The sequence below is a fragment of the Ictidomys tridecemlineatus genome, chromosome 9 (assembly GCF_052094955.1).
Source record: "Ictidomys tridecemlineatus isolate mIctTri1 chromosome 9, mIctTri1.hap1, whole genome shotgun sequence".
Lineage (NCBI taxonomy): Eukaryota > Metazoa > Chordata > Mammalia > Rodentia > Sciuridae > Ictidomys > Ictidomys tridecemlineatus.
Window position 1 is genome coordinate 57,983,243 of NC_135485.1, and position 26,333 is coordinate 58,009,575.

The following is a 26,333-nucleotide window of genomic DNA, read 5'->3' on the forward strand; positions in this document are numbered from 1 at the left end:
GGAAATGGGAAGGAACTGGTGCTCCCTTTTTATATATGGATAGAAGTCTGGAAAGACCATGACAATCATGTGTGTTTTACATTCGTAAAGCATAAAATGTTAACATACAGACAGTCTAGGTGAAGGTGATATGGGAACTCTATCCTAATTTCACAACATTTCTGTATAATCTGAAATTATGTCAAAATAAGAAATGAAATAAATATCCTGATTAAGCAGGGAATAGTAGTGATTGGTAAGATATATAAGTAGTGCCATTTTCTTTCTGGTATTATTTGCTTTTCCATCTCTGAATGACGTCGCAGTCTCTGCTTGCAAATCCCTAAGCTACCCCTGGGAGGGCCTGCTGCTCGTGTTGAAGAGGTCCCCTTTCCTGTCTCCCCAGGCGCAGTGAACCTGCAGGCCGACCTCACTCGTGGCACACAACCAAATTTGGGGAGAACCAACCTGATACCAGCATGATGCAGATATCTCAGGGCACGATGGGCCCTCCTTGGCACCAAAGCTACCATTCCAGGTAAGTCACGGCATCTGAGACCAAGGGGTTCTTTCAGACACCATGCTCCCAGAAAACAGCATTTTCTGCTTTGAAATCACTTTGTCATACACACCTCGAATCCTCCTCCTTTTAAAACACCCATCATGTGTGCCCATCATCCTTATATCCTGGCTAGAAACATAAATGACTCCTCTGGATGGTCAGTTGAGGTATAAATACGACCCATCAATTCCCAGTCAGGTACTTCTCAATCGCCTGTTATAGCAGTAGATCAAAAAACTTGAGACTCCTTCCCTCAGTGCTTCAGTGTCAGAATTGTATTTTTTTTGATCTGAATGATTCTGCTCGTGCATTTGAACTCTCCACTTGGTTTTTCTCCCTCTGTTCAGATAATTAATCTATCTTAGCTCAACAACTAAGAAACAGCTAAGATCTGGAGGGCTGCTCAGTGCATGCCTGGACTCATGTCATCTTTTATGCATATCTTTAAAGCAGATATAGTGTGGTTCACTCCACTTTACAGAATAGGAAATTGATGCTTGGAAAGGTTTATTAGTCCAAGGTAAAATGACTGATGAATGCCTGCATTAAGACAGAACTGAGCCTGGTTCCAAAGTTTTTGCTTGTAACCACCAGTTTATACTTCTTTTGCTTCTCTAGTCACTGTTGTACCAGTTGGGGTTTGGTCGGGAAAGAGCTGACTTGCCATGAGCATTACAGGAGAAGAGATTTTATTCTAGAAATCAGATCTTATGTAATTGAGGGGAACTGGGGAGAAAGGAGTCAAACCCAGTCACTCAGACACAGTGAAGAGAGAGCTAAGCCAGGACTACCTCACACCTGCTACAAATGCAAATTGGCATCTACCCTCCGCCCCCAGGGAAGCAGATTCCACAGCATATCACTTGTGGGAAATGTTGGATAAGGTAGAGATGTGGAAAGGCCAAGAAAATAAGCCTCTACGTAGACAGGAGATGCAAGTGCTGGTGTATAGGTGTTAGGGAGAGGGGGCACCGTGCAGCTTCTGGAAGCATGACTTAGCCAGTGATATACAGTGATATACAGTGGCTGTATATCTGGTCAGGCCAAGACTCAGTCACAGCCCTTCATGCTCAAGTCTGGTCAAGGATCCAGTCCTAGACCTCTCTCTGATGGACACAGGCATCTCCCAGTGCATTAGGCTAAGCTTCAAGCACAGAAGGAGACGGTCATTCCTGGTTACTCTCCTTGTTACATGGCCCTCCTAGTCACCCTGAAGGAATTCATTCTCACCATCTGAGCCTTCTTTCTCAGGGAGCAGGTCCCCTTGCAGGGCCCCTTCCCATGCCTGGAGATGTTGAGGGCCATCAGAAGGTAATGTGTGGGACCAAACAGTTTGAAGGAAGAACAGCACAGTGTAAGATCCTTGGGCTGTTAAATCAGACTTGGGTTTAAACCTTAACTTCACCACCTACCCCATGAGCTTGAAGCAGATCATTTGACCTCTTTGATCTTGGCTTCCTTTTCTGTAAAATGAAATATACTTATGTCACTTGATTGTTGTAAGGAGTACATAAAATAACATTACAGTTCCTGGCACATAGTAAACACTCAATAAATGACAACTAATTATAACAATCAGGCTGAAGACTTAGAGGCACAGTGAAACCTGGTAATGAATTTGAAGGTTAAGTGCATAAAACCGCATATGCCTTTAAATGCAGGTGTATATTAGCAGAGTGCCCCTGAGTGGTGAGATCCTTTGGAGCTTCCTAACTCCTAACCTTATCAGGAAGCCCTAAGTCTGAAGTCATACCATGACCTAAAAATGTGCTGGCCTATGGCAGAAATAAGACTCCTGCTGTGAGTGCTTAGAATAACTGCTTACAGTAACAATGGTGAGCTCTAGCAGGCCTGGAGCTCCTGTGTCCCCCTCCCCCTCCCAGACTCCAGAGGGGTTTAGGAAGCCAGTCCTTCCTTACACCTTCTCTACTACTCTGCCCCTGTGAGCCAGGCTTCAAAGTAGCTTCTCCCACACAGTGACTAGCACTGCCAGGTAGCAGAAGGGGAAGGATTACCCAGAATAATGCAGATGTGTGCATCCTCTTCTGCCCCCATGGATCCGTCACCCCGTGCCTTAGCCTGTGGCTCTGACAGAGGGCTTCACCCTCCCCAGAGTCCCACTGCTGAGGTCTGAAACAAGCAGATGGAGAGGGGCTCTAGGTGTGTTGTTAAGGACCACAGTGGCATCTAGTGGTCTGGTGTGCCAAACCAATTGGTTGGTTTCCCTCTGACAGCCTTAATTTAGTTCCTCAAACCCAATCTCGGGTCTGTTTATGGATCTGTTTTTCATTATGAAGCAGAAGTATGAGGGAGTAGGATGGTGGTGGAGGAGTGGAAGAGAAAAGTACAGATACACTAAGGACATCTAGTCTGGTTTGTGTGTGTGTGTGTGTGTGTGTGTGTGTGTGTGTGTGTGTGTGTGTATGTGTGTATATGGTTTTGTTTTTTTGTTTTGTTTTGTTTTGTTTGTTTGTTTGTTTGCAGTGCTGGTTCTGATACCCAGACCCTCGCACATGCTAGGCAAGGGTTGTGCCACTGATTTACACCCCCAGCCCAAGACATCTAACTTTAAGTGAGTGTAAGCTGGATTGGATTTGGAATTTCTCCAAAACTTTCTTTCAGCTCTCTTCTACCAGATCCTTGTCACTGTCTATTTGTGCCCTATAGGAATCTCACACAGTGGTTCTAAACTACCAAAGTACATAAGAAGTGACCTTGAAAAGTCTTGTAGTTAAGTCTTTTGATAAGAGGCTAAAATAATACCAAAATAATAAAGTACCAGCACTTACTCAGTGACCCACTCTTTCAGTAAATATGAGTACCTGCAGTGTCTCAGATGATTTCTAGGTATTGGGAGTGTAATGGAAAACAAGATACGAAACACCCCCATCTTACAATATTTATTTATTTTTCAAAGTCTGGCCCATGGGGTGATAATTTGTTAGAAACTCCATGGGGAAAAAGTGTATAGGGTTAAATAAGTTTAGAAAACATTGCTTAGTCTTTTTTCCTTTTAGAATAGCAGATGAGCCAGGTGCTATAGCACATGCCAGTAATACCAGCTATTCAGGAGACTGAAGCAGAAGGATTACAAGTTTGAAGTCAGCCTGAGCAACATGGAGACCTTGTCTCAAAAAAAAAAAAAAAAAAAGAGAGAAAACAAAAGGCAGGTGAATAATAGTTTGTGAAAAGAGTCAGAAGTCTTGCAATAAATAAAATTGTTTAACTTATTTAGCCAGTGCTTTCCAAACAAATTTGATTATTTAAGGAACTTAATGTTCTGTAAGTATTCTTTAGGAAATGTTTCCATATGCTTGCTTTGTGCTCTTTAGAATGTTCTATTTATAAAATACCGTTGCACTTTTATAAGAGTACGTGTATCTGCCGCAGAAGTAACAAACATTTTCTTATGTGTGCTTCAGTTCTTTCAAGATTACCAATGGAATCAAAGTTTTTTTAATATAACCAAAAGGACACCCCGTAATAGCACATATTGCTAAGTGCAGTGAAGAAAATGAAGCAGAGAGGCCGGGGTTGTAGCTCCATGGTGGAGCGCTTGCCTTGCCTCACATGTGGGAGGCACTGGCTTCGATCCTGAGCACCACATAGTGATAAAGGGGTGTGTGTGTGTGTGTGTGTGTGTGTAAATAAATAAATAAACAGGGCATAAGGAGAGCTGAGTTGATACTTAGTTCTGAGAAGTCTTCTCTGAAGCATCGAAGACTGGAATAAAGGAAGGGAGTGAGCCAGGGCAGGGCATTCTAGGCGGTGGGAACAGTAAGTGCAAGGCCTCCAGACCCTGTCACCTTCCTGTGGGTCTAGGTGACAGTCAGGAGGCCATTATGCTCAGGGCAGGGCATTCTAGGCAGTGGGAACAGTAAGTGCAAGGCCTCCAGACCCTGTCACCTTCCTGTGGGTCTAGGTGACAGTCAGGAGGCCATTATGCTCGAATGTGTGAGCAAGGAGAACAGTAGAAGTTGGAGAAATATTGTGATCAAGGCAAGAACTTTGACTCACTTGGGGTGCACTCCTCATGATAGTATGGCTGTCTTCGTGTTGGCTGGAACTACTGCAGGATTGAGTATGTCATTATAGATTGTTCTCATCCCCACTAAAAATGCCACCTCAGAAGCAGGGATGGTGAAGTTAATCAAAATCAATAGCTCAAGACTGTGATAGAAGAACTTGTTCCCAGAGGGAAACAATGGGGCTGTAATTCCCAGGGGCAGAATGTTCCCGGGTAGCAAGGAGGAACACCTTACCAAGGTCTCCTGTGATGCTGTTTACCTGAGGTTTGCTACAGATAGGAACTCCGCAGACCCTCTCTCTGGCCTGACTAGAGATATGTGTAATGGTTGTCTCATATTTCCAGACACCGTCTGCGTTTTGTGGTACGTTAGTGATGACATTTTCCCCACTCGGTAGTATTTCAGTCAACCATGAGTTTAGTCCCTTTGATTTGTGTCTGTGTTCCTAAGCTAGATTTGAATTATCCTTTCTGAAAAGTGAAAAAATGCTCTGCAGTTTGGAGGAGAATTAAGCAGTGTCTGCGTACTACCTGCATAGATTTTTGGTGAGCAAAACAGCCCTTATGAGTTCTTCCATTTCCCCTGGAGGTATTCTCTCTGAATCTTCTGTTGGAGGAGAAAAAAGGAATGCTAGATAGGTCCCTGGAGCAATCTTCAACTGGGCAATCTCTTCGTTTTGTAATAGAACTTCTTCATTTAGAGAGGAATTGGAAAAGGATCGGGGGAGAATAAATTCTGGCGGTGGCACATGCCATCGGGGGCAAGATCTGAGTTCCCTGTGTTTGACTTGGGAGCTGTTTTCTTCCTTACTACCTTGAATTTATTCTTGTCCTTCCCAAGGCAGGTGCTCCATTCAATAAATTGACTTTTTCTGGTAGAGAAAATAGAGTGGCTTCAAATTTACAGTCTTCCTTCCTAGGCCTCCAGAGTCACGGGGATTACAGATGTGCGACCTTGTGCTCACCTTGTAGTCTTCTTTTCATTGAATTTCATCACTAGTTTTGACTTAGAATATGGTCCTTCTAGTCCCTTGACATATTCTCTGGAGACATTTTAACTATAAAACATTATCATCCACTTGACCAGTAAGATATCAGATTTATTTGCATGGTATCTTGAAGTGTAATAGCTATATGAATTTTAATAGTGCTTAAATGCTGATTTATTTAAAACTGGGAAATCTTGAAGCAAGAACTCTGATTTTCTTTCTTTAGAGAACAGTGAGACACAGACATTTGAAATATGGAGATTATTATTTGACTTTTGAACTGCTTATTCCTTCCATTATATCCTCCCCATGAATACATAGATCTTCTTCCCCTTCCCTTCCCTTCCTTTCCCTTCCCTTCTTTTCCTTGTTTCTTTTTAGTGCTAAATAATATTTCATCACCTAGATATCTATAGTTCATCTGTTCAACCATTGCAGGGCATACTGGTCACTTTCAAGTCTTTAGCATGAAAGAAGTTTCTATAAACATCCACGCACATGTACATAGTCAATTTTACATTACTCTAATGAAATACCTGAGGCAGGCTACTTTATAAGGAAAAGAGATTTTTTTAGTTCACAGTTTCAGAGACTAAAATTCCAAGATTGGGCAGCCCCTTTGGTTCAACCTCTGGTGAGAGCCTGATGGTGGATGGGTGCAATGCAATGGGAGTACCTGTGGGAGGAAGAGATTGCCCCTTGAAACAGGAAGTAAGGGATTGGGCTCACTCTTCTAACACACCTCCTCCACCACCACTGGAGCTCCCACTGAAGCTATCCTAGTCCCTTCCCAGGCCAGTTCTCCCAGTGATCTCAGAACCTCCCCTAAGGTCCCATGTCTTTAAAAAGTTCTGTACCATCTCCAAACAACAACACCCTAGAGACAGACTTCCAATACACAGACCTTTGGAGAATAACCACATCCAAACCATAACAAAGTGTGATTGCTGGATGTAAGAGTATGTTTTAGTTTTGTAAGAAACAGCCAAACTGTCTTCCAAAGTGGCTGTGGCATTTTTGCATTCCCACCAGCACAATGAATGAGAGTTCCTGTTGCTCCATATCCTTATCAGCGATTGGGGTCGTCAGTGGTCTGGATTGTGGCCATTCTACTGAGTGTAGAGTTGATAGCCTATTGTTTCAGTTTGCAGTTTCCTAAGGACAAATGGTGTGGAGTATCTTTTCTTATGCTTGTTTGCCATCCGTGCCTCTTCTTTGGTAAGATGTCTATTAAGTCTTTGGCTAAGTTTTTGAAATCAGGTGTTTGTTTTCATATTGTTAATTTTTAAGAGTTCTTTGTTGAAGTATATCTTAAGTTTGTAATTTTTAAAACTACTCGTGAGTAATTTTGTTTTGAGCAAACTGTGGAGTATGCAGTGCCAAGATTGAGAGTCTCTTCCCCTCTCCCCCAGCCGGGGTCTGAAATGCACCTGAAGAAGCCTGTAAATGTGAAGCTCCCACCCTCCTAAATGCACAGAGGTTTCTGCTCCAGATTTGGGAAGTCACTCATAGGTGATGGAATCCCAGCCCCAGGGGCCTCCTGTGATTCAGATTCCTTTTAAAGCTTTCTTCTCCTTTCCTCTCTCCCTCACTTTCTCATCAGCATTTTCTGACTCAAATTTTTCTATTTCTCTCATTCGGCTTTGTGTTTAGCTTTCTCACCACAAACAAATTGTCTCTAGTACAGTTGACATTCCAGGAAGATTGCCAGACTGTCTCTTTCAATTCCTTAAAAAGGAAAGATATTAACTAAAAACATACACATGTGCACACCAAGTCTCCCTTATCCGTCACATGCCTATTTTCTAACTAAGCTTTTCTCTTTCTTCCAACAAACAGCTCCCGCAGATACAGAATTTCATTCTCTATCACTCTCCCTCCTCTTCCTCTCCTTTCTTTCCCACCTCTCCCATTTTTTGGCACATACAGAATGTCATTTTCAGCATAGCAAGTTTCATCAGTTGTGCTGCCTGTGCTCAAAGGCCACATGCCTTCCTCTGTGCCCCTAGCAAGCTTGGGTGATTAATTAGAGGCACATAGGCTACAGAGTTGGACAGTCAGTCCTAGTGATGACACAGAAGGAAGCTGAGCAAGGCCCAAATATGGCCCTTTATACTCACCCTTCCAAAACCCAAACATCCTGCACAAGAGTATATTTATAAGCTGGGTCCTGTGCCTGAATGCTGCTAAATGATAACTGCTTAATGGTGCTGACTGCTTTCTTACCGTTTCTTCCAGCTCCTCTACAAGTGACCTCTCCAACTACGACCATGCTTATCTGAGGCGGAGCCCTGACCAATGCAGCTCCCAGGGGAGCATGGAGAGCCTGGAGCCCAGTGGGGGATACCCATCCTGCCATCTTCTTTCCCCTGCCAAGTCCACCAGCAGCATTGACAAGCTCAGCAACCTCCATAACAAGAGAGACTCAGCATATAGCTCCTTCTCTACCAGTTCTAGCATCCTAGAGTACCCACCCCCTGGCATCTCTGGCCGTGAGCGTTCAGGCTCCATGGATACTGCTTCTACTCGAGGTGGCCTCCTAGAAGGGATGAGGCAGGCGGACATTCGCTATGTCAAGACGGTCTATGATACCCGGAGGGGAGTCTCAGCAGAGTATGAGGTGAACTCTTCAGCCCTGCTTCTTCAAGGTAGGGAGGCCCAAGCATCTGCGAATGGTCAGGGCCATAATAAATGGCATAGTGTTCCTCGGGGCAAGGGAACGCCATCCCCATCCTGGACCCAGCAGTGCCCCAGTTCCTTGGAGACTGCCACTGAAAACCTGCCCCATAAAGTGGGTGCACCCCTGCCCCCAACTCGAAGCGACAGTTATGCTGCCTTTCGGCACCGTGAGCGGCCCAGCTCCTGGTCTAGCCTTGATCAAAAACGGTTCTGCCAATCTCAGGCAAATGCTTCAGGCTCCCTGAAATCATTCATAGAGGAACCACTGCATACTGTACTAGAAAGGAGTCCAGAGAACAGCCCTCCAGTGAAGCCTAAGCATAATTATACCCAGAAGGCCCAACCTGGCCAACCGCTGCTGCCAACTGGCATCTACCCTGTACCTTCCCTAGAGCCACACTTTGCCCAGGTTCCCCAGCCTTCTGTGAGTAATAACGGCATGCTGTACCCTGTACTGGCGAAGGAGAGTGGATATACAGCTGCTCAGGGAGCTTGCAACCAGATGGATACCTCTGATGAGAACGGGAACCAAAATGGAGCTAGCAGGCCTGGGTTTGCCTTCTTCCAGCCCCTAGAACACGACTCACTGTCCCCAGTGGAGAGGAAATCAGACACTACAGCCAAGTATGTCCCCTACAGAGTTCATTTTTCTTCAGTGCCTGAAAACGAGGAGGATTCCTGCCTGAAGAGACATCTCACACCTCCCCAAGGCACCGGCCCACATCCCAGTGAGAGAAGGAGCTCCCATGGCGACAAACCAAGTTCTAACCGCCACAGCCTCAAATCCCCTCGGGCTCAGGTTTGGCAAGTGGGTGAAGACAAGAAATCTTCCAGGCCCCCAGAGCCCTGGGAGGGCGATTTCCAGGAAGAAGACTATAATGCCAACCTCCAGCAGAAAGTAGAGAGAGACAGCTTAAGCCAGAACCTGTCAGGGAACTTTGGCAGGACCAAGACAGCCTTCTCATCCCTCCAGAACATTCCAGAGAGTCTAAGGAGGCAAAGCAGCCTGGAAGTAGGAGGGGGTGCCCAGGAGGGTTACCCTGGTGGCCGGCCCAGCAGTGGAGTTAACACTAAGGTGGAGGACCCCGGAAGGAAAGCTGTTCTTGAGCACAGGGCCCACCTGGACAGGCCAGTTTCCTATCCAAGGCCTGAAGGGAGAACCGGTACCTCAACCTCTTTCACTAGTTCAGACCCAAGGTATGAGGAACCGACCACCCCACCACACCAACAGACATCCAGTCTGGGCCGGAGGAGACTCAGCTCAGGAAGCACCTCCACTCTTCAGGGCTTTCAGTACAGGAAGCCCCATTGCTCTGTGTTGGAGAAGGTTTCCAAAATCGAGCAGCGAGAGCAAGAAAGCTACAGAACCCCGAATGTGGGTAGCCCCACGTGTGGTCCCAACTACAGGCCCACTAGGACAGTCCCAACCTCCAGTACTTCTGGGAATGATTTGGAGGAGACAAAAGCCAGCATGCGTTTCTTGGAGCCTGCTGAGCCTCTAGGCAATGGGGAGCAGCACTTCAAAAACGGGGAGCCTAAGTTGGAAGAGGTTTCCCGGCAGCCATGTGGTCAGCAGCTGAGGAGAACTGCGGAGGGCAGCAGTGGCCCCCTGCTCCGAGGCAGTGAGCCCCTGAGGCCGGACACTCGCCTGCTCCGGAGCCAGAGCACCTTTCAGCTCTGCAGCGAGGCCGAGAAAGAAGCTGTTTGGGCAGACGACAGACCCGGCACGCCCGAGTCGCCCCTACTAGATGCACCCTTCAGCCGCGCCTACAGAAACAGTATCAAGGACGCCCAGTCCCGCGTCCTGGGAGCCACCTCCTTCCGACGCCGGGACCTCGAGCTGGGTGCCCCTGCTGCCTCAAGGCCCTGGCGCCCACGGCCTGCCTCGGCCCACGTGGGGCTGCGGAGCCCAGAGGCTCCCACGCCAGCCTCCACCTCCCCGCACACCCCACGGGAGCGGCATAGCATGACCCCTGCCGAGGGAGGCCCAGCCCTGCCCGCACCCCAAACAGCTCGCAGAGGTGCGCGTCGGCGCCTGACACCTGAGCAAAAGAAGCGCTCCTACTCGGAACCCGAGAAGATGAACGAGGTGGGGATCTCTGAAGAGGCTGAGCCTGCGCCCTTGGGCCCACCGAGGAAGGGGCTGCACCTTCCGGAGAGCACTGTCGCCGACCGGCGCCGCGTCTTCGAGCGGGATGGCAAGGCCTGCTCCACGCTCTGCCTGTCGGGGCCCGAGCTGAAGCAGTTCCAGCAGAGCGCCCTGGCCGACTACATTCAGCGCAAGACTGGCAGACGACCCTCCTCTGCCGCCGCCTACGGGCCCGCTGAGCCCGGGTTACGGGAGCGCGCCCAGAGTGCCTACTTCATGGCCGGCCCCACGGCACCCGAAGGCCCCAGCCTGGCCGTGGCCTCCAGCCTGAGCTCCCTGCGGGAGCCTAGCATGCAGCCCCGCAGGGAAGCCTGCCTTCTGCCTGCGGCCACAGAGCACCACCGGGGATCCAGAGACCGCAGCAGCTCCTTTGCAGGTGGCCGCTTCCTTGGGGAGCGGCGACATGGGGACCCCCAGACCCAGAGGGAGCTGCGCAATGGAGCTAACAGCGGACCAGGGGGCACCCAGAGGATGGACAAGACCTCTCGGGGGCCGTCTTCCTGGAGTGCAGTGGCCGTGAGGGCCGGGAAGTCCATGTCGGCAGAGGACCTGCTGGAGCGGTCAGATGTCCTATCAGTCCCTGTCCATGTGAGGTCCCGGTCATCTCCCACTGCAGACAAAAAGCACCAGGTAGGTGCAGCCATCAGTTATTGGGCTAGGATTGTCCCTTTGCCCCTGGAAAATTTAGTGGGGGTTCTCCTAGCCTCATTGCTCACACTTTGTTCAGTTTTCCTTTTAAATGCAGAAAAGTAGCATTTGTTTTCATGAGGGTTTTTAACCTCAGTGCCTTCACCTGGTTCCTTTATAGATTCTTATGGACAGATACATAGAGATATAGGTAGATATAGATAGCTATCTTATGGAGTCGTCTCTCTCTCTCTCTGTCTGTCTCTCTCTCTCTCTCTGTGTGTGTGTGTCTGTGTGTATCCATATCCCTCATTTTAAGAAGTTGCCCACCTCTCAGTGCAAGAATACATGGTGAGGAAAAGTTAGGAATTATTTTTGTGTGTGTTTTGCTTTCATTCCTTGGATAGAGACTATGAATATTTTGAAGTTTTTAAGTTTGCACCTTCTGTGTTTCTTTTGCTAGAATTATTAACATTGATTGTTATTGGTTATTGAGTTCCTGGCCCACACCTAAGTATGTACCTGGCCTTTAGCTGTTTTTACACTTTACGGTTATTATCTCAATCCTCAAGATAATTCTCTGTAGTGTGTTTTCCATATCAAGCCTGAGTGTGTATGTGTCTCTCCCCCATCCCCCATCTGTGCTCTATCCTAATATGATTGGGAAATCAGACTTTCACAATCTCAAATCAAAGCACTTTTTTAATAAAGGCTCCAAACTACGCAAAGATTATAAAGTGCTTTCCTCTGGAAATTTTAAGTATAGCTAGAACCAGAATCTGGGCACTCAGAAGAACCTGGCAAGGAGCCTGTTAATTTCCACAACGAATTCTTAGCCCATCTCAGGCAGTGCTTTCACTAGAGATCATGTGGCTCCCTTCCCACCTAAGATGTTGGGAATTCACACAGCCTGACACCTGCTCAGATATTGGGCAATTCAGGGCCTCTCCGTAGCCAGCTTGGGATTTTTCTGAAACATGCAGCCTCCCATTTTCTGTCCTTTTGATTCCCCTTCATTTGAAGGGTATAATTGCAGAACAAATAGATATTAGTGATGGAGCTTAAATGCATATCAGACTCTTGCCTGTTTCCCCTTACTTTCTGTGAAAACTTTGGAAAACCTAACCTTTTTATAGTGGGTGGACCCTGCAAAACTGCAGAAAAATATCCAAAATTTCTTCTTCAGAGAGAAATTTATAGCTCTTCATTGCATATATTAAAATATAAACAATAAAAAGAAACCATTTAGAGAAATATGAATCCTGGTGGGAATTTGTTTCCAAGTGCAAAAGAGGAGTCTTTTCTGGTTCACACTGAATTTGGGAAGAACTTCACATTCACTGGAGATGGTGTGACAAACATTACTTAATTGCTGAGGAAATTGCTCAGTACATGGCACCACAATGTTGGATGTAGGCTTTGATTCTGTGGGATGCAGCTGCTAAGTCCTTTTTAGCACCTCTCAAACTTAGCACATAAACTTAGGCATAATTAACAGAAGTGACTTTCAACAAAATGCAAAGTCACCAATAGCTAACAATGATCAAAATTTTACTATGCAACAGTCATTATACTGTTTTTAAAAAGTAGAATTAATTTTCACATCTATGTGATGAGGTACATAACTATTGTTATCTCTGCTATAAAAAAGGGAACCAAGGTCCAGAGAGGTACAAAATTTGCCCAAGGTAGTAGGGAACAATGTTTAGACCCCATACTGACTGACACCAGAGTCCTTAAGACACCATACTAGACTGTTTCCTTGAATAAAGAAAGGCAGAGGTGGGGAGAGGGAGGTTAGAGTTAAACTTAAGTCTTATATATGAAAATATCAGCTAATGAAAAGATTTCATTTTAACAATTATCAGTTACTATTGCTTACATTTAAATAAGATTTTCATATTGATTTTGAATTAATTTTAGTAGACACTTGGAACCAATAAGCTAAAGTAGACAAATATTATCATCTTTATATTTTATCAGTCACAAAGACATTACAATGTCTTAACTTAAAACCTGAAAAAAGAGTAAGGATTGGGATTCAATAGATTTTAGGTTTAGTCTTAAGTGTGCTAAAAACTGGTGAATTTTAAATCAGTTTTGAGATAACAGAAATCAGATGCTTAACAAGTTGGTATAAATCTATGCCTGGTGTTTCTTCCATAACCACTGCTTTTCCTTATATTTTCCTAACATATTTGTAAGCTTCTTACCAGTTTACACAAAATCAAGTTGTCTTTGGCGGTGAACATACGCCCAATCAAAGCATGAAACATAGCAGGGAGCTATCCTCCTTGAGCTTCTACTAGGTTGGGAATGCATTTTCTTTCTGTCCAAGTGGTATTTTGATAAGAAGTTTAAGGAATTCTCCTGGTAGCCTGTTTCTGGATCTAACTTCCTTTATTTTATGCATAGCCACATAAATATCAATGTAAGCTTGACATTCCAGGGACCAAGTCGTATAAATACAGAAGTCATATATATTCTTATACTGAAATGAAAACAATATAATGTAATATATTTTTTAAAAATATTTATTTATTTATTAGTTTTCGGCAGACACAACATCTTTGTTGGTATGTGGTGCTGAGGATCGAACCCCGGCCGCACGCATGCCAGGCGAGCGCGCTACCGCTTGAGCCACATCCCCAGCCCCGATATAATGTAATATTAAAACATATTTAAACTTTATTGCATTAGGAGTTCAAATGGAGCAAAGTGAGTATATTCATGTCAACAAAGGGAAGAGTGGTGGTGAAAACTTTAAAAGCACCATAAGTTTTCATGGAGTGCAGGAATTCCCATTCCATATGATGATATTTGAGGGAGTCAGAACACATGGAATTCATTTTTCTCAAAACATTCAATTCTGATTGCATCCATCCCAGCCACCATTTAACCTCTTGAAATTTCACAGGAAGATCTTGGACTTGAATCCTTGCTTCTCCATTTATTTAACTGTGGGCTATATACTTCTCTGAGCTGTAATTACACCCCTTCCCATTGTTATAAAGATTAAATTACAAAAGAAATGTCAAGTGCCCTGATATTTCAGCCACACAATCAGTGGATTGCAAAGTAATTGGCAGAGTGCCAGAGAGTCTGAGACCCAGTATGGGGTAGCTGCAATTATTAACATACCCAGGTGTTTCTACTGCTTCTACTTACTACCACTTTTGATTCTTTTTATTGCTTATTAGTAGTACTTACACCACTGACCCAGGGGAAACAGTGAGAAAGAGAGTGAAAAAGCTCTTTGGACAGAGTAAATGTTAAAATTATTAAAATTTAGAGATTATATATGGATCTAATATTTTTAATACTGATACTGGGGATTGAACCTAGGGACACTCTGTAACTGAACTACACCCCCAGCCCTTTTTATTTGAGACACAGTCTCACTAAGTTGCTAAGACTGACCTTGAATTTGCTATCCTCCTGCCTCCAAGTAGCTGGGATTACAAGAAAGCACCATTGCTCCCAGCTTAATTTTTATTTTTTACCTGTGTTTTATTATAACTGATTGAGAGTTGAATGTATCATCATCAGTTGCAACATCATCAGCATCGTGGACCAGTTCACATGGGACAGATTTTACACTATCAATTTTAGTCTTTATTGACGCTTCAGGACACCAGGATATAGTCTTAAGTATATATATGGGCCTGTCTATTCTTTTTCTTTTTTTCTTTTTGGTTGGTCCTATCTACTCTTAAAAACTACCCTCTGAAAAGTCTGAGTTAATGATATCACATGTGCATGTGATTTTTCGGAGAGAATTTACTGCAACCTGATTACAAACCAGATTCATATCATTTCTGACCATTATTTGGAATGTTTGAGATTTTTGTAAAATTCAGTTACTATCCTTATCCCATATTTCCGTAAGATGCTTGGCCCATTGAATTCATTGTCACTATCATCATTATGTTTCCAGTATTTCAGTCATTTTGAACTCAGGAGGCAATTGTTACTACTGGATGTCTTTTACTTGGGAAGCATCCTTGTTAAGGAGTGCTCCTGGTAAGTCAGGCAGAATTGCAGATCCTCTCACTTTTGACTGTGGGTCCATTTCCTTGTTGATGCAGTGGGATTAATCATACCTCCTGGAACTTTGAGAATTAAATGAGAAAGTATATAAGAGTGCTGTCATGGTGCCTGACAATGGAAGGCTTCCAATAAGAAAGTTTTCCTTCTCCTTTCTACCTCTATCCCATTGGTAAATTTAAACAACTGTTTAATGGTGATAATCCTGTGCCTTTCCTGTGTTTCAAGGATGTTCTCCTGGGGGAAGACAGTGGCTTTGGTTTCGTGAAGGACCCATGTTACTTAGCTGGCCCCGGATCTAGGTATGTATGTGTAGCTATGATGCCTCGCCTGTGAATACTGTTAGAGTTAAACTACTCCTTTCAATAAGAAATTGAAAGTGGTGTTGTGATCTTGCCTAGTGTCATGTGCTACCTTTTCAATTTGTCTAGGCCATGGGGACTTTTTTACTTTGGGTTATAAATGACTTTTTCTGAAAAACAACACTTGTTAAAAGTGGGGTTTGAATGTGTGCTATCGAGGAAATGTCTGACTTCTGACAGGTTTGGTATCAGAATAATTAATGGAGATGTTCCCCTCAAGTACCATGGCTCTCACTCATGGGGCCTCATCTGTGTGCAGAGGATCAGGTCTGGTGACTGAAGTGCTAAGGAAAGAATGGACAGTTCATGAAAAGCATCACAGAGCAGGACAAACTCACAGGAGGCACCTGAACTAATAAACTCAAAATCATCATCTTTAGATACAGAGATAGAAAGTAACAGGCAAGTGACTTAAAAACAATTTGCCTTCAAGGTCATATCTCCTAGGTAGAAAAATAGGAACATAGTAGAAATTTCTAGAGATATTCCCTGAAGCATGTCTTATGTATAGTTTTAGTGCAGCATTATAGAGCTGTATGCTGCAATTACTAATAATAATAAAACCATTTCAACATTTTTCATGTTTTTTCATACCAGTTTCTTGATTTTTTTAGTCCAGTCATTGTTTCTCTGTCCTCAATAACTCAATGCTGTCACACAGAAGCAGCCAGCCAGCATGACCAGGAAATGGGTATTGTTACCTACTTTAAAGCCAAGAGCAGCATTCCTTGGTATGTGCCTTTGCTTTGGTAGCTATGTTGAAAGGGAGGAAGGAATTCAAGGTGAGGTTGAGGCTTTTGATTAGTTTGGTGCATTAATTAAAAGCTGGATACAAGAAAACTAACAGGGAATTAGAGCACTGCTAAAAGAGACTGATTTGAAGTCAAAGGTGGGACTAAACGACAAAAAAATTAAGTAACCCACCGAGCATGGTGGCACACACTTATAATCCCAGCAGCTCAGGAAGTTGAGGCAGGGGGATCGAGAGTTCAAAGCCAGCCTCAGCAAGGCTCTAAGCAACTTTGTGAGACCCTGCCTCAAAATAAAAATAAAAAGGGCTAGGGATGTGGCTCAGTGGTAAAGTGCCATGGGTTCAATTTTTGGTCTAAAAAAATAAAAATAAATAAATAAAGTTACCCTATTTAAAAGTGGGCAGAAGACTTGAATAGATACTTCTCCAAAGATGTTACATAAATGGCCAACAAGCATATAAAAAGATGCTCAACATCACTAATCATCCTGGAAATGCAAATCAGAACTATGACCTCACACCCATTAGGATGGTTACTATAAAAAAAAAAATGTTGGCAAAGTTGTAGAGAAGTTAGAATCCTAGCACATTGTTCATGCACCATTTTACATTAATGCAACAGTATGGAAAACAGCATGGAGGTTCCTGGAAAAATTAAAAATATAATTACCACATAATTCAATAATGCCCCTCCTGGGTATATGTCCAAAAGATTAAAAGCAGGGTCTCAGAGAGATACTTGCACAACCATGGTTTGTAGCAGTTTTCTTCACTATTCTTAGTAGAAACAACTCAATTGTCCATGGATGGGTAGATTTATAAACAAAATATGATAAACACAGACATTAGAGTATTATTTGGTCTCAGGAAGGAAATTCTGTCGCATGCTACAGCATGGCTGAACCTCGAAGATGCTATACAAAGTGAAATAAGCCAGTCATGAAAACACAGAAACAGAATACAGAACAATGGTTATTGGGGGCAGGAGGAAGGGAAGAATGGGAAGTTGTTAATTGGTATAGATTTGAAAAATATAAAAATTCTGGAGATATGATTTACAACAATGTGAACTTTTTTTTTCCTTTACACATGGCAGGCAAGCGCTCTACCACTTATACCCTCAGCTCATGAACATACTCAACACTACTGAACTGTTTTCTTAAAAATGCCAAAATTGAAAATTTATATTGTAGTTTTTACCATAATAAAAAAATATTTTTGTAATGTGAAAATCTTGCTCTCAAAATTCATTCTTGAATATTAGGATTTATGGATATGGATCAAAAGATTTTATCTAAGCCCCTTCACACCTGATGATAAAAGGGACTTGGGCAAAATCTTTTTTTTAACCATAGAATTTGTCCCTGAGAAAAAAAAAAAACAGCAGTTACCATGAAGAAGCATGTCACTATAATCTTCAAAAACACAACTATAATCTGGGCACAATGGCACACACCTGTAATCCCAACTGTTTAGGAGAGTGAGGCAAAAGGATCGCAATTTGGTAGGCCAGGCTTGGCAATTTAGTGAAACCCTACCTCAAAATAAAAAAGTAAAAAGTGCTGGGTGTTAGCTCACTAGTACTGAGGCCCAGGGTTCAGTCCTTAATACCACAAAAATAAACAAACAAAATATATAACTTTTGTGAACCATAGTTAACAAAAACTAAGCTCAAACATAAACTAAAAGCAAAGTTCATTAGACAAGACCTTTAAAGGCTAAGTGTCATGTGAAGAGCAGAACAGCTCATCTTAGGTGTGGCGGGGTTCCTGATAAATTGTCTTCTTGAAGGGGTCTGTGATGGAAAGGGGGGGCCTGCATCAGAGAGAGAGATGGACCCTTTACTCAACCATCTGCATCTATAACAAAGAAAAAAGGCTTGAGAAGAGCTAATTTGGTCCTTTCGGTCTTTCCCTTCCATATGCTGCATTATCCTCGCCTGACACGTGGTTTTGTGGCAGACCCGGTACCACTGCCCTGATGTGGTCTGATATGGAACGGAGGCATGGCTCCTCACAGGAGTCAAATCTGTGAAATGAAAAGTGCCATCTGCTCTCCAGATTTCCTTGCAGAGCCAGTCAGGGAAATACAGATATGGAATTCACAAATGATGAATGTGCCGGAGCTTTCTTTCTTATCCTCACATTAACTTTTGCCTCACAGGCAGGCAGTGCTGCAGACTCCATTTTGTCTTTTCCTTCATACACAGTAATGAATGTATCTGGAATTGTTGGGTTTTCTGTGGCAGCTAGAGGACAGTTGTTTAAATCACCATGCACCATGCTTGCTCATTAGGTCAGTCTTTGTTTCCAGAGGTAATGCTTAGTAACTCCTTAGGTGAGACTCTCCTCCCCTTTTTATTTTTCATCTTAGGAAATGAAAACCCTAGGAGATTCAGGGGCAGTTATAAATAAAACCTTCAAGCCCAGCAGCCCATGCAGGTGCTCTCCAGGCAGACCTCTTCCTTGGGGTCCTCCTGGGAGAGAATGAGACAGCAACCTTTTTCCCCAGCTCCAGCAGCTGTTTCTCAAAGTCGTCCTAAAAGGAGCTGAAGAAGTGTACCACTTGTTTCCCTTGATGTCCTGCAGCCTGTGCTCCAAAGCCACCTTGTGCGTGTATGTGTGCAGACAGTAGGGGGTGAGGAAGGGTTCATAACAGGAGATGTCGTGAACGCAGGCAGTTCCACACGTGTTCCTGTTGGGGCTTATGCCTGTCTGATACTTCAGCCTGGTTCTGTTTACAAGCAGCCACAGGAAGAAGTGTGCAGCTTCTTATTGGGGAGTGTGTGGGGGGGAGTTCTTCCCATCAAATGTACTTCTTGTCTGTATAATGAATCTTGGGCTCAGTATTCAGAGCTGTAACCCTCGTGTTTACCCCGTTGCAGATCACTCAGTTATTCAGAAAGAGGCCGAGAAGAGATGCCATTGTTAATTCACCATCCTACCGCTCGTTGGGGTGGCTCAGGCTGCAAAACAACTGGTGGTTCCTCAGTTGCTAATGAGTGTCCTGGAGCCCTGGACCATCCAAGGCAAGCCAGCAGAATGCCTTGCCCCAGGCCACTACCAGTAGGAACACAAGGGCATCTCACAGATGCCAGTCCTTCAGCCCTGACCCCGCTCAGCTCCCCTCTGCCTTCGTCCATTTCCTCTAGCTGCTGCTCACAGCTTGCCACTGATCAGCAGACTGCAAGGGATGCACAGGCAGGTCGACAGCCTGTTCCTTCCTATGTCCCTGTGGTCACTCACAGAAGCAATGGTCACACCCTGACCCAGCCTCCCAGTCCAAGAAGCTGTGCGTTCAACATCCCAGAGCATGGGGTAGAAGAGGGAGCATGGAAGAGAGTCTCCCTGCCTCAGCGGCCACCACCTTCCCGAGTAAAATGGGCCCACACGGTCAGAGAGGACAGCCTTCCTGAGGAAGCCTCCTCGCCTGAGTTTGCAAACCTGAAGCACTATAAAAAGCAGCCTAGTCTTTCAAGTTCATGCAGCACTTCTGACCCAGACACTCCAGGGAGGATCTCTCTCCGAATATCCGAGTCCGTCCTTCAGGCTTCCCCACCACCTCGGGAAGACTATGATGACGAAGTGTTTGTGAAGGACTTGCGCCCCACAGCCACCTCTAGTCCTACATCTGAAGCTCTTCCCCCACCCCCACCCCCACCCCCTCCACCGAGCCAGGAAACCCTATTGAAATGCTCTGATGACTTCCCCCCACCTCCTCCCCAAGCTGTGCATGAGGCGGCGCTGGACAGCGAGGCTCAAGAGGGTTCCAGCAGCAGGTGAGAGCGTCCTCTTGGTAGGGCAAGTCTTTGGCTGAGGAGGAAGAGGGTTTCCTTCATTAATAGAAGATTCTCATGTCCAGGTTTTGCAGATCCTTCTGTTGGCCTCAGGAGCACCCTGGGATGGAGATATTTTCATATAAACTCAGCTCATGAGCTGGCAGAACTGCCTTATTCGTTGTCCTTGGGTGGTAGTTATGCTCTTGTTTATTGGATACCAAGGAATGAGTAGTGAAAATGAAAGCCAAAACCCAGGGGGCACATTTCGCTTCCATGGGTGTGATAGGTTGAAGGGGTCCAAATAAAGCCCATTCCCCTTCCCTGGCTGAGTTCTGAGTCAGTTAAATAAGACAAATTAGGAAGGTGTATAGAAGACAAAATGCCACTTTTTTTTTTTTACGCACAGATGAACATTGAACAGTATGGCTTCTGTCTGAATGTAAGGGCGTCTTCTGATATTGAACCCCTAAACTAAGCAGGCTTACCTTCCATGCTCAGACACACACACACACACACACACACACACACACACACACACACAGTGTGGAGGCAGCCGCTCTGTCCAGAGGTACCCCATGTCCACAGAAAGGAATAAAAAATAGAGCTAAGCTGGGTACAGTGGCACACGCCTGTGATTGCAGCACTCTGGAGGCTGAGGCAAAAGGATCCTAAGTTCAAGGCCAGCCTCAGCAACTTATCGAGACCCTTAGGAGATGTGGCTCAGCAGTTAAACATCCCTTGGGTTCAACCCCTCCTGGTACCAAAAATAAAAACAAAAAGAATAGAACTAAAGGTCAGTGATGCTGAGGTAAAACCTCCTCTTGCCCCAGGCCACTACCAATAGGAACACAAGGGCATCTCACAGATGCCAGTCCTTCAGCCCTGACCCCGCTCAGCTCCCCTCTGCCTTCATCCATTCCCTCTAGCTGCTGCTCACTCACTGCCAGAGCAGGGAAGGAGCATTCCCAATACATAGGCCCTAAGACAAGCGATCTCTCAGAATCCCCAAATACAAAACGAGGGTAGCATCCTCTGAACACCACAGAAATGTCTTACCACCACTACCTCCTCTTCACCTCAGTCGTTTAGAAAGCTCTGGAATCTAATAGCAACATTGCCCAACATTGAATTCCTCCTGAATCCATCTCCCTCGGGAGATGACAGCCTTTCTGGAACCGACTGCTGTACTTGGGAGAAGGTCCTTTAGAACCCCATGGTTTGGGGGAGGTTAACCTCAGAAAAGTGACGCTTCACCCCACTCCTAATATGGGAAGCTGCAGCCCTGAGGCAGAAAGCCTCTCCCTCGCTCTTCCTCCACACTCTGTTGACTCTTCTCTTGCCATTCTTTTTTCCCCCCCATATACTTACAGTGACAGCAAATTTTCCAAGGTGACAACTGTAAGGGAAAGACACATGCCTGATGCACCCCATCTGGTAGGTGGTCAAATCCTGGCTTCCAGACCCCAGACTTCTATCAGAGGCTCAGAGGCCAACAAGTCCAACCCTCCCTCCTTCGTGAGTCTTCAACCTCAACTTGCTGGATCTCTTGGCAAGCAGCCAAGCCCGGGGCAGCCACCTCCCAGCCGAACCCAAAGCCTCATGCATGAACCAGTCAGTGTAACTCAGGGTTTAGAAAAGAAAGGCAGTTCTGATCCTCAGAAGACCTCAGAAGACATCAGAACTGAGGCTCTGGCCAAGGAAATTATCCACCAAGACAAATCTCTGGCAGACATTTTGGATCCAGACTCCAGAATGAAGACAACTATGGACCTGATGGAAGGTTTGTTTCCCCGAGATGTTAACTTGCTGAAGGAAAACAGCATAAAGAGGAAGGCCATGCAGAGAGCTGTCAACTGCCCAGGACATGAAGGCAAGAGGTAAGTCCCTGGAAACAACTAGAGAAACAATTAGTCTCCTTATGTGGGGTGATTAGTCTAGGGATGCTTACCTGATGTTTCCTACTTCCATACATCCCTAACACATCCCATCTCAGATCCCTGACGTTCTGTCTCAACCTGGGGATTCAGATGTGGGACAGAGGCCCAACAACAACACGAAGGATAGCAATAGTAATAACAGTTTTCATTAATACCCCTGTATCAAGCATTGCATCGATTTCTTTATTTAAGCATTATCTCATTTAATCTTCATAAGAACCTTCCGCTGAAGCTGCCAGTTTTATTTCTGATTCAAAAATGAGGAAACCGAAGCTCAGAGGAATTAAGGCCACTAAGGCATAGACTATGTGAGGGATGATCCTTGGACTTGAACTCAGCCCTTAGCAATGACCCAGTGCCCTTAACTCAGAGAATGTGCAGGTGCCCATTCTCTCTCAGAGTTGTTCTTGCAGAGAGGCCTCTGGGACTCCGTTCTGAGAAAGAAGCAAGTACAAGTATGGGCATGGCTGAGGCCACCCGAGGCTAAGGTTGAACATGGTCTTTCTATAAAGCACGTGAGCTTAGAGAAATAGATCCATTTACTACACTAAACATTCCCCTTTGAGGCATTAGGGTGGGTATTTGCTCAAATCCTGAAAATCAAGAAAGGTCCACGTAGGGCTCACTCTTCTGGATTTGCTTAACCCCTTAGCCTCTGCTCCTACATCTCCCTGAGGCACATTTTGACTGGTCTGGCATGTCTCCCTGCCACAGTGAAAGAACGGTCTGTGTTTCTTTTTCTTTTGATTTCTCCTGGATATTTTCTTGCGTGTGTGATTTCCTTAAAGGACTACAATGAGAATGATTTAGAGTGGTTTTTATTTTCTTTTTAATTTTCAGTGAAAACTATGTGGATCAACAGACTGAGACTCAGCATTTAGCAGTTTCTAGACTAAATAAAAAGAGATATTTCATCCCAATTTGGACTTGCATTTTAGAAATTTATAGCTGATCCTAACTAACTTACTAATGGGAACGCCATGTTTTATTTTTTAGGGGAGGGAGAGAGGAAAGAGCTATGCAGTACGTACAAGCTGTTTTGTTATCAAAGGCTCTCCTGGTTCAAGATCTTATGGTCACTTGGCCCAACCTCTTCTTTTTGACATGTGGGTACAGAGACTGGGGTGAGGTGGCTTACCCAGGCTCCTGTGTTTAGCAGACATTTCTGAGCACTTGCAACAGGGCAATCCACTAGATGCCTGGGGGCCCCAAAGTTGAAATTTTGGTGGCTGTGCCAATCAGTTCATCACATGTGGTTATACTCAGTTCATTCTGTTATTTGATCACTCACTGTAAAAAAAAGACCAAAGTAATTTAGAAATACATCCTTAGAAAGGTATTGCCATCACGAACATGTGTCTATTTAAAAGTGAAATGGTCTTGAAGCATTTGCAGCCCTGTGATGCTCTGGAGATGTCAAAAGGATGGCAGACGCCATCTTCTGGTGAAAATGAGCATTGTCCTGTTGTGAGTTTTAATCAGATTCCTGAGAATCCTACATGTGACAGACACAATGGATTCTCTCATAAAAGTTTAAAACAAATATTGTCAGAAGACCTTTTTCCTATTTTTTAACCAACTAGATTAAATGTAGATGTGTTTCTCAGAGGATAATCATCAAGCAGGAAGCCAGTAAGTATTATTTATTTTTGTGGTTCTTTATTCCATAGTAGAACGATGCTATCGTGAAATGAAGTAATGAAAATTCCTCTCTAAGAGAATCTAACTTAGAGTCATTTATTAGGTGGATAGGATCTGAACTCTTGAAAGGCAACCTGATTACAACAAAAGATGATACATTAGAAATCAGGTCTGTTAGTTCCTAGTTTTTCCTACAACCTTCAAGGACTTCCCCAAATCTGCCCCATTGCATAATTAATGAGTAGATTTTACATTCTATATTATTTCTCTGGGGATTGATAAGCTCCAGATTTCCCAGGCTCATCTGGGGTATCACACTGATGAGGAAAACTTTTTAAGTGTCTAAGCAACAGTACAGTGGATATCAGAAAGGTTATAGGTAACAAAAGAAAAGTAGGAAATAACTAAGCTAAAACCTAGGACTTATGCAGCATCTTGAAAATTATTCCATAGCAGTTAAGCCATGTCTGTGCATTGTCTTTCTATGAAGCAGGCAACATTTTTTCCTATATTTATTATAAAAGGAGAAACGTACAAAGAGGTAAAATTGACTTGCCAGAGGGTTCTGGCAAGGCCACAGTCCTGACTTCCACTCCATCCCCAGTATGGCCTTCCATGGTTTTTTCATTCTGGATTTGCCTGGCTTCATGCATTTGTAAAAACTACTAATTTATCCTGATCTCCAGGGAAGAAACCAAATAGAACTTTTTACATATTTATGAGTAGACACACCATTTTTGGTGATGAAGTTTGGGCTAAGTGCAGCTGTATTTTGTGTTCTTTATGGTCCAGGAGTGAAGACAAGGAAATGGTGGGCACATTGGTCAACTGCTCTGCCTACTACAGTGTGTCTGCTGCCAAGGCTGAGCTTCTGAACAAAATCAAAGATATGCCAGAGGAGGTGGCTGAGGAAGAGGAGCAGATGGATGTCAATGAAAAAAAGGTAAATAAAGAATAAGGTTACCCTTGTTCTTCTTCCCCAGAAAGATTGTCAAGGTCCTTATAATTAGCAGGGCTACTGGCCAGTAGGGCAGAAGGGCAAGAAATCTGTCATATCATCAGATTTTACTGAAACCACTGTTAGACTTTGGATTTGCATGGCACTTGAACCAATTTTTTCACAGCTTTCCTGCAGGTAGGCATGATAGGTCAGCTACTGTCGTTTTCATTTTAACATATGACAAGAGTGATGCTTAGAGGAATGAAGTTATTTCTTAAAAGTCTCAGAAGTAGACTGAGTCCTCGGTCTCCAGCTTCCTAGACTAGCACAGGGATCTCAGCAGTCTGAGTAATTTTCATTTTATATTTGATGGTCAAAAAGATATCTAGAAAATCTGTAAAATTTGTTTAGGAAAAGAGAATCCAACTGTTGAAAGACGCTTCTGAGAAAAAGTAACATTAACCTTTGTATGTCGATTCCCGACTCTGTTTGCAATACCTTAATGAAGAACTTGAAAGCGCGGGATTGGAAGGATTGGAATGTACTTGTTAGCATTTGGTACTCCTACAGAAATTTTAAATGTCAGACATTTTAAAAATGTCCATGCTGTTGCTGTGGACTTCCCACCTGCCATGGAGATCTAAGCTGGGCTGTGTCTGTAGGAAAGAGAGTCGTTGCCGTTCCGCTTTGCCTATAACCCCAGAGAGGCTGCCTTCCGCCAGGCCTGCTGCTCTCCTCACATCTCAGACCTGTGTGCTGCCAAAGGACACTCGGAGCTTGCTTCTTTGGAGGATGGTGTTCAGTTGCCCTCATTCCAGGAGAAACTCTCTCATGTGATTTTATTTCATTTATTCCACAATATGTATCCCAAGCCCGCTTGGTAATCTGTTGGAAATGAACCCAAACAGGATATGGACCCCAGGGCAGGAGGGATTTAAGAAGCACCTGGGTCCATGTATTCTTCCCCTTGCTGCTCCAGCCCTGTGGGTTGAGGCTGGGCGTGCAGACATGGGCGTTTATCCCTCTCAGTCCTGGCTTTATTGCTTATCTCCTGGTGTCTCCCTCTCTGCAGAGCACCTCCATTTTATCGGGGTTGGGAAAAAACCCACTTTACTCTTAGTCTGTGTTTATCCCAAAGAAGAAGCTGTCCAAACACCATTAGATGCAGCAGGTTGCCATGACATCTTCAGCCAAACATTTTACAGACATTTTTGTTGTCTTATTTTCTACATGCAGACACACTTACATTACAGTAACAGTGTGGCAGGTGACTTGTTGCTTTTCTCCCATTTTAATTTTGTTTTAGCTGCTTTTTCCTCACTTTATTATCACCCTCTCACTCTGAGGATGAGGTGGCAAAAAGTATTTTTAGACTAAGAATATGAAAAAATAATGTATTAATTCATCCTCACAGGAAACAAGTAAGAACACTATGTTTCAGGTATGAACTGTGTTATTTGTTTTTACTTATCTTTTACACAGTGCTGCCTATATTCTTTATTTATACTAAATCCCACTGACTCCTCCTGTATTGGCATATTTTACACTAAAATAGTCAGAATTAAAGAACTTGAGTGCTGGGGTCACACAGTTCATAATAGCAGAGTCAGATTTTAACCTTAAGTCTATTTGACCCCAGAACTTGCTAAAAACTGCGCCAAAGTCAGCTGCCTCTAAACCTCACAGCCCTGGAACTGAGCTAAAATAGAGATCATCTGAGTATAATTAACTAGACCCAGAGTCTGAACATAAAACCAATTAAATCCCATTTTAATCCAAAAATATCAGGACAGTAGTATCAGCCATTTGAGGCCCGAGGAGCTTCAAGTCATTTACAGTGCCTTCAAATGAAGCATCAGGCTTCA

General features: G+C 44.2%; 1 protein-coding gene across 5 annotated transcripts in view; it reads left to right on the top strand.

Annotated features, from left to right (window-relative positions):
• Shroom3 (shroom family member 3) overlaps positions 1-26,333 on the top strand; it is a 300,611-nt gene that overhangs the window by 263,832 nt on the left and 10,446 nt on the right. For all 5 annotated transcript variants that reach the window (XM_078021435.1, XM_078021437.1, XM_078021439.1 and 2 more), the window contains 6 exons: positions 386-517; positions 7,796-11,015; positions 15,288-15,361; positions 19,057-19,950; positions 21,321-21,827; positions 24,321-24,471. In XM_078021435.1, coding sequence (XP_077877561.1) covers positions 386-517; positions 7,796-11,015; positions 15,288-15,361; positions 19,057-19,950; positions 21,321-21,827; positions 24,321-24,471 — 4,978 coding nt within the window. The remainder of the gene's footprint in view (positions 1-385; positions 518-7,795; positions 11,016-15,287; positions 15,362-19,056; positions 19,951-21,320; positions 21,828-24,320; positions 24,472-26,333) is intronic.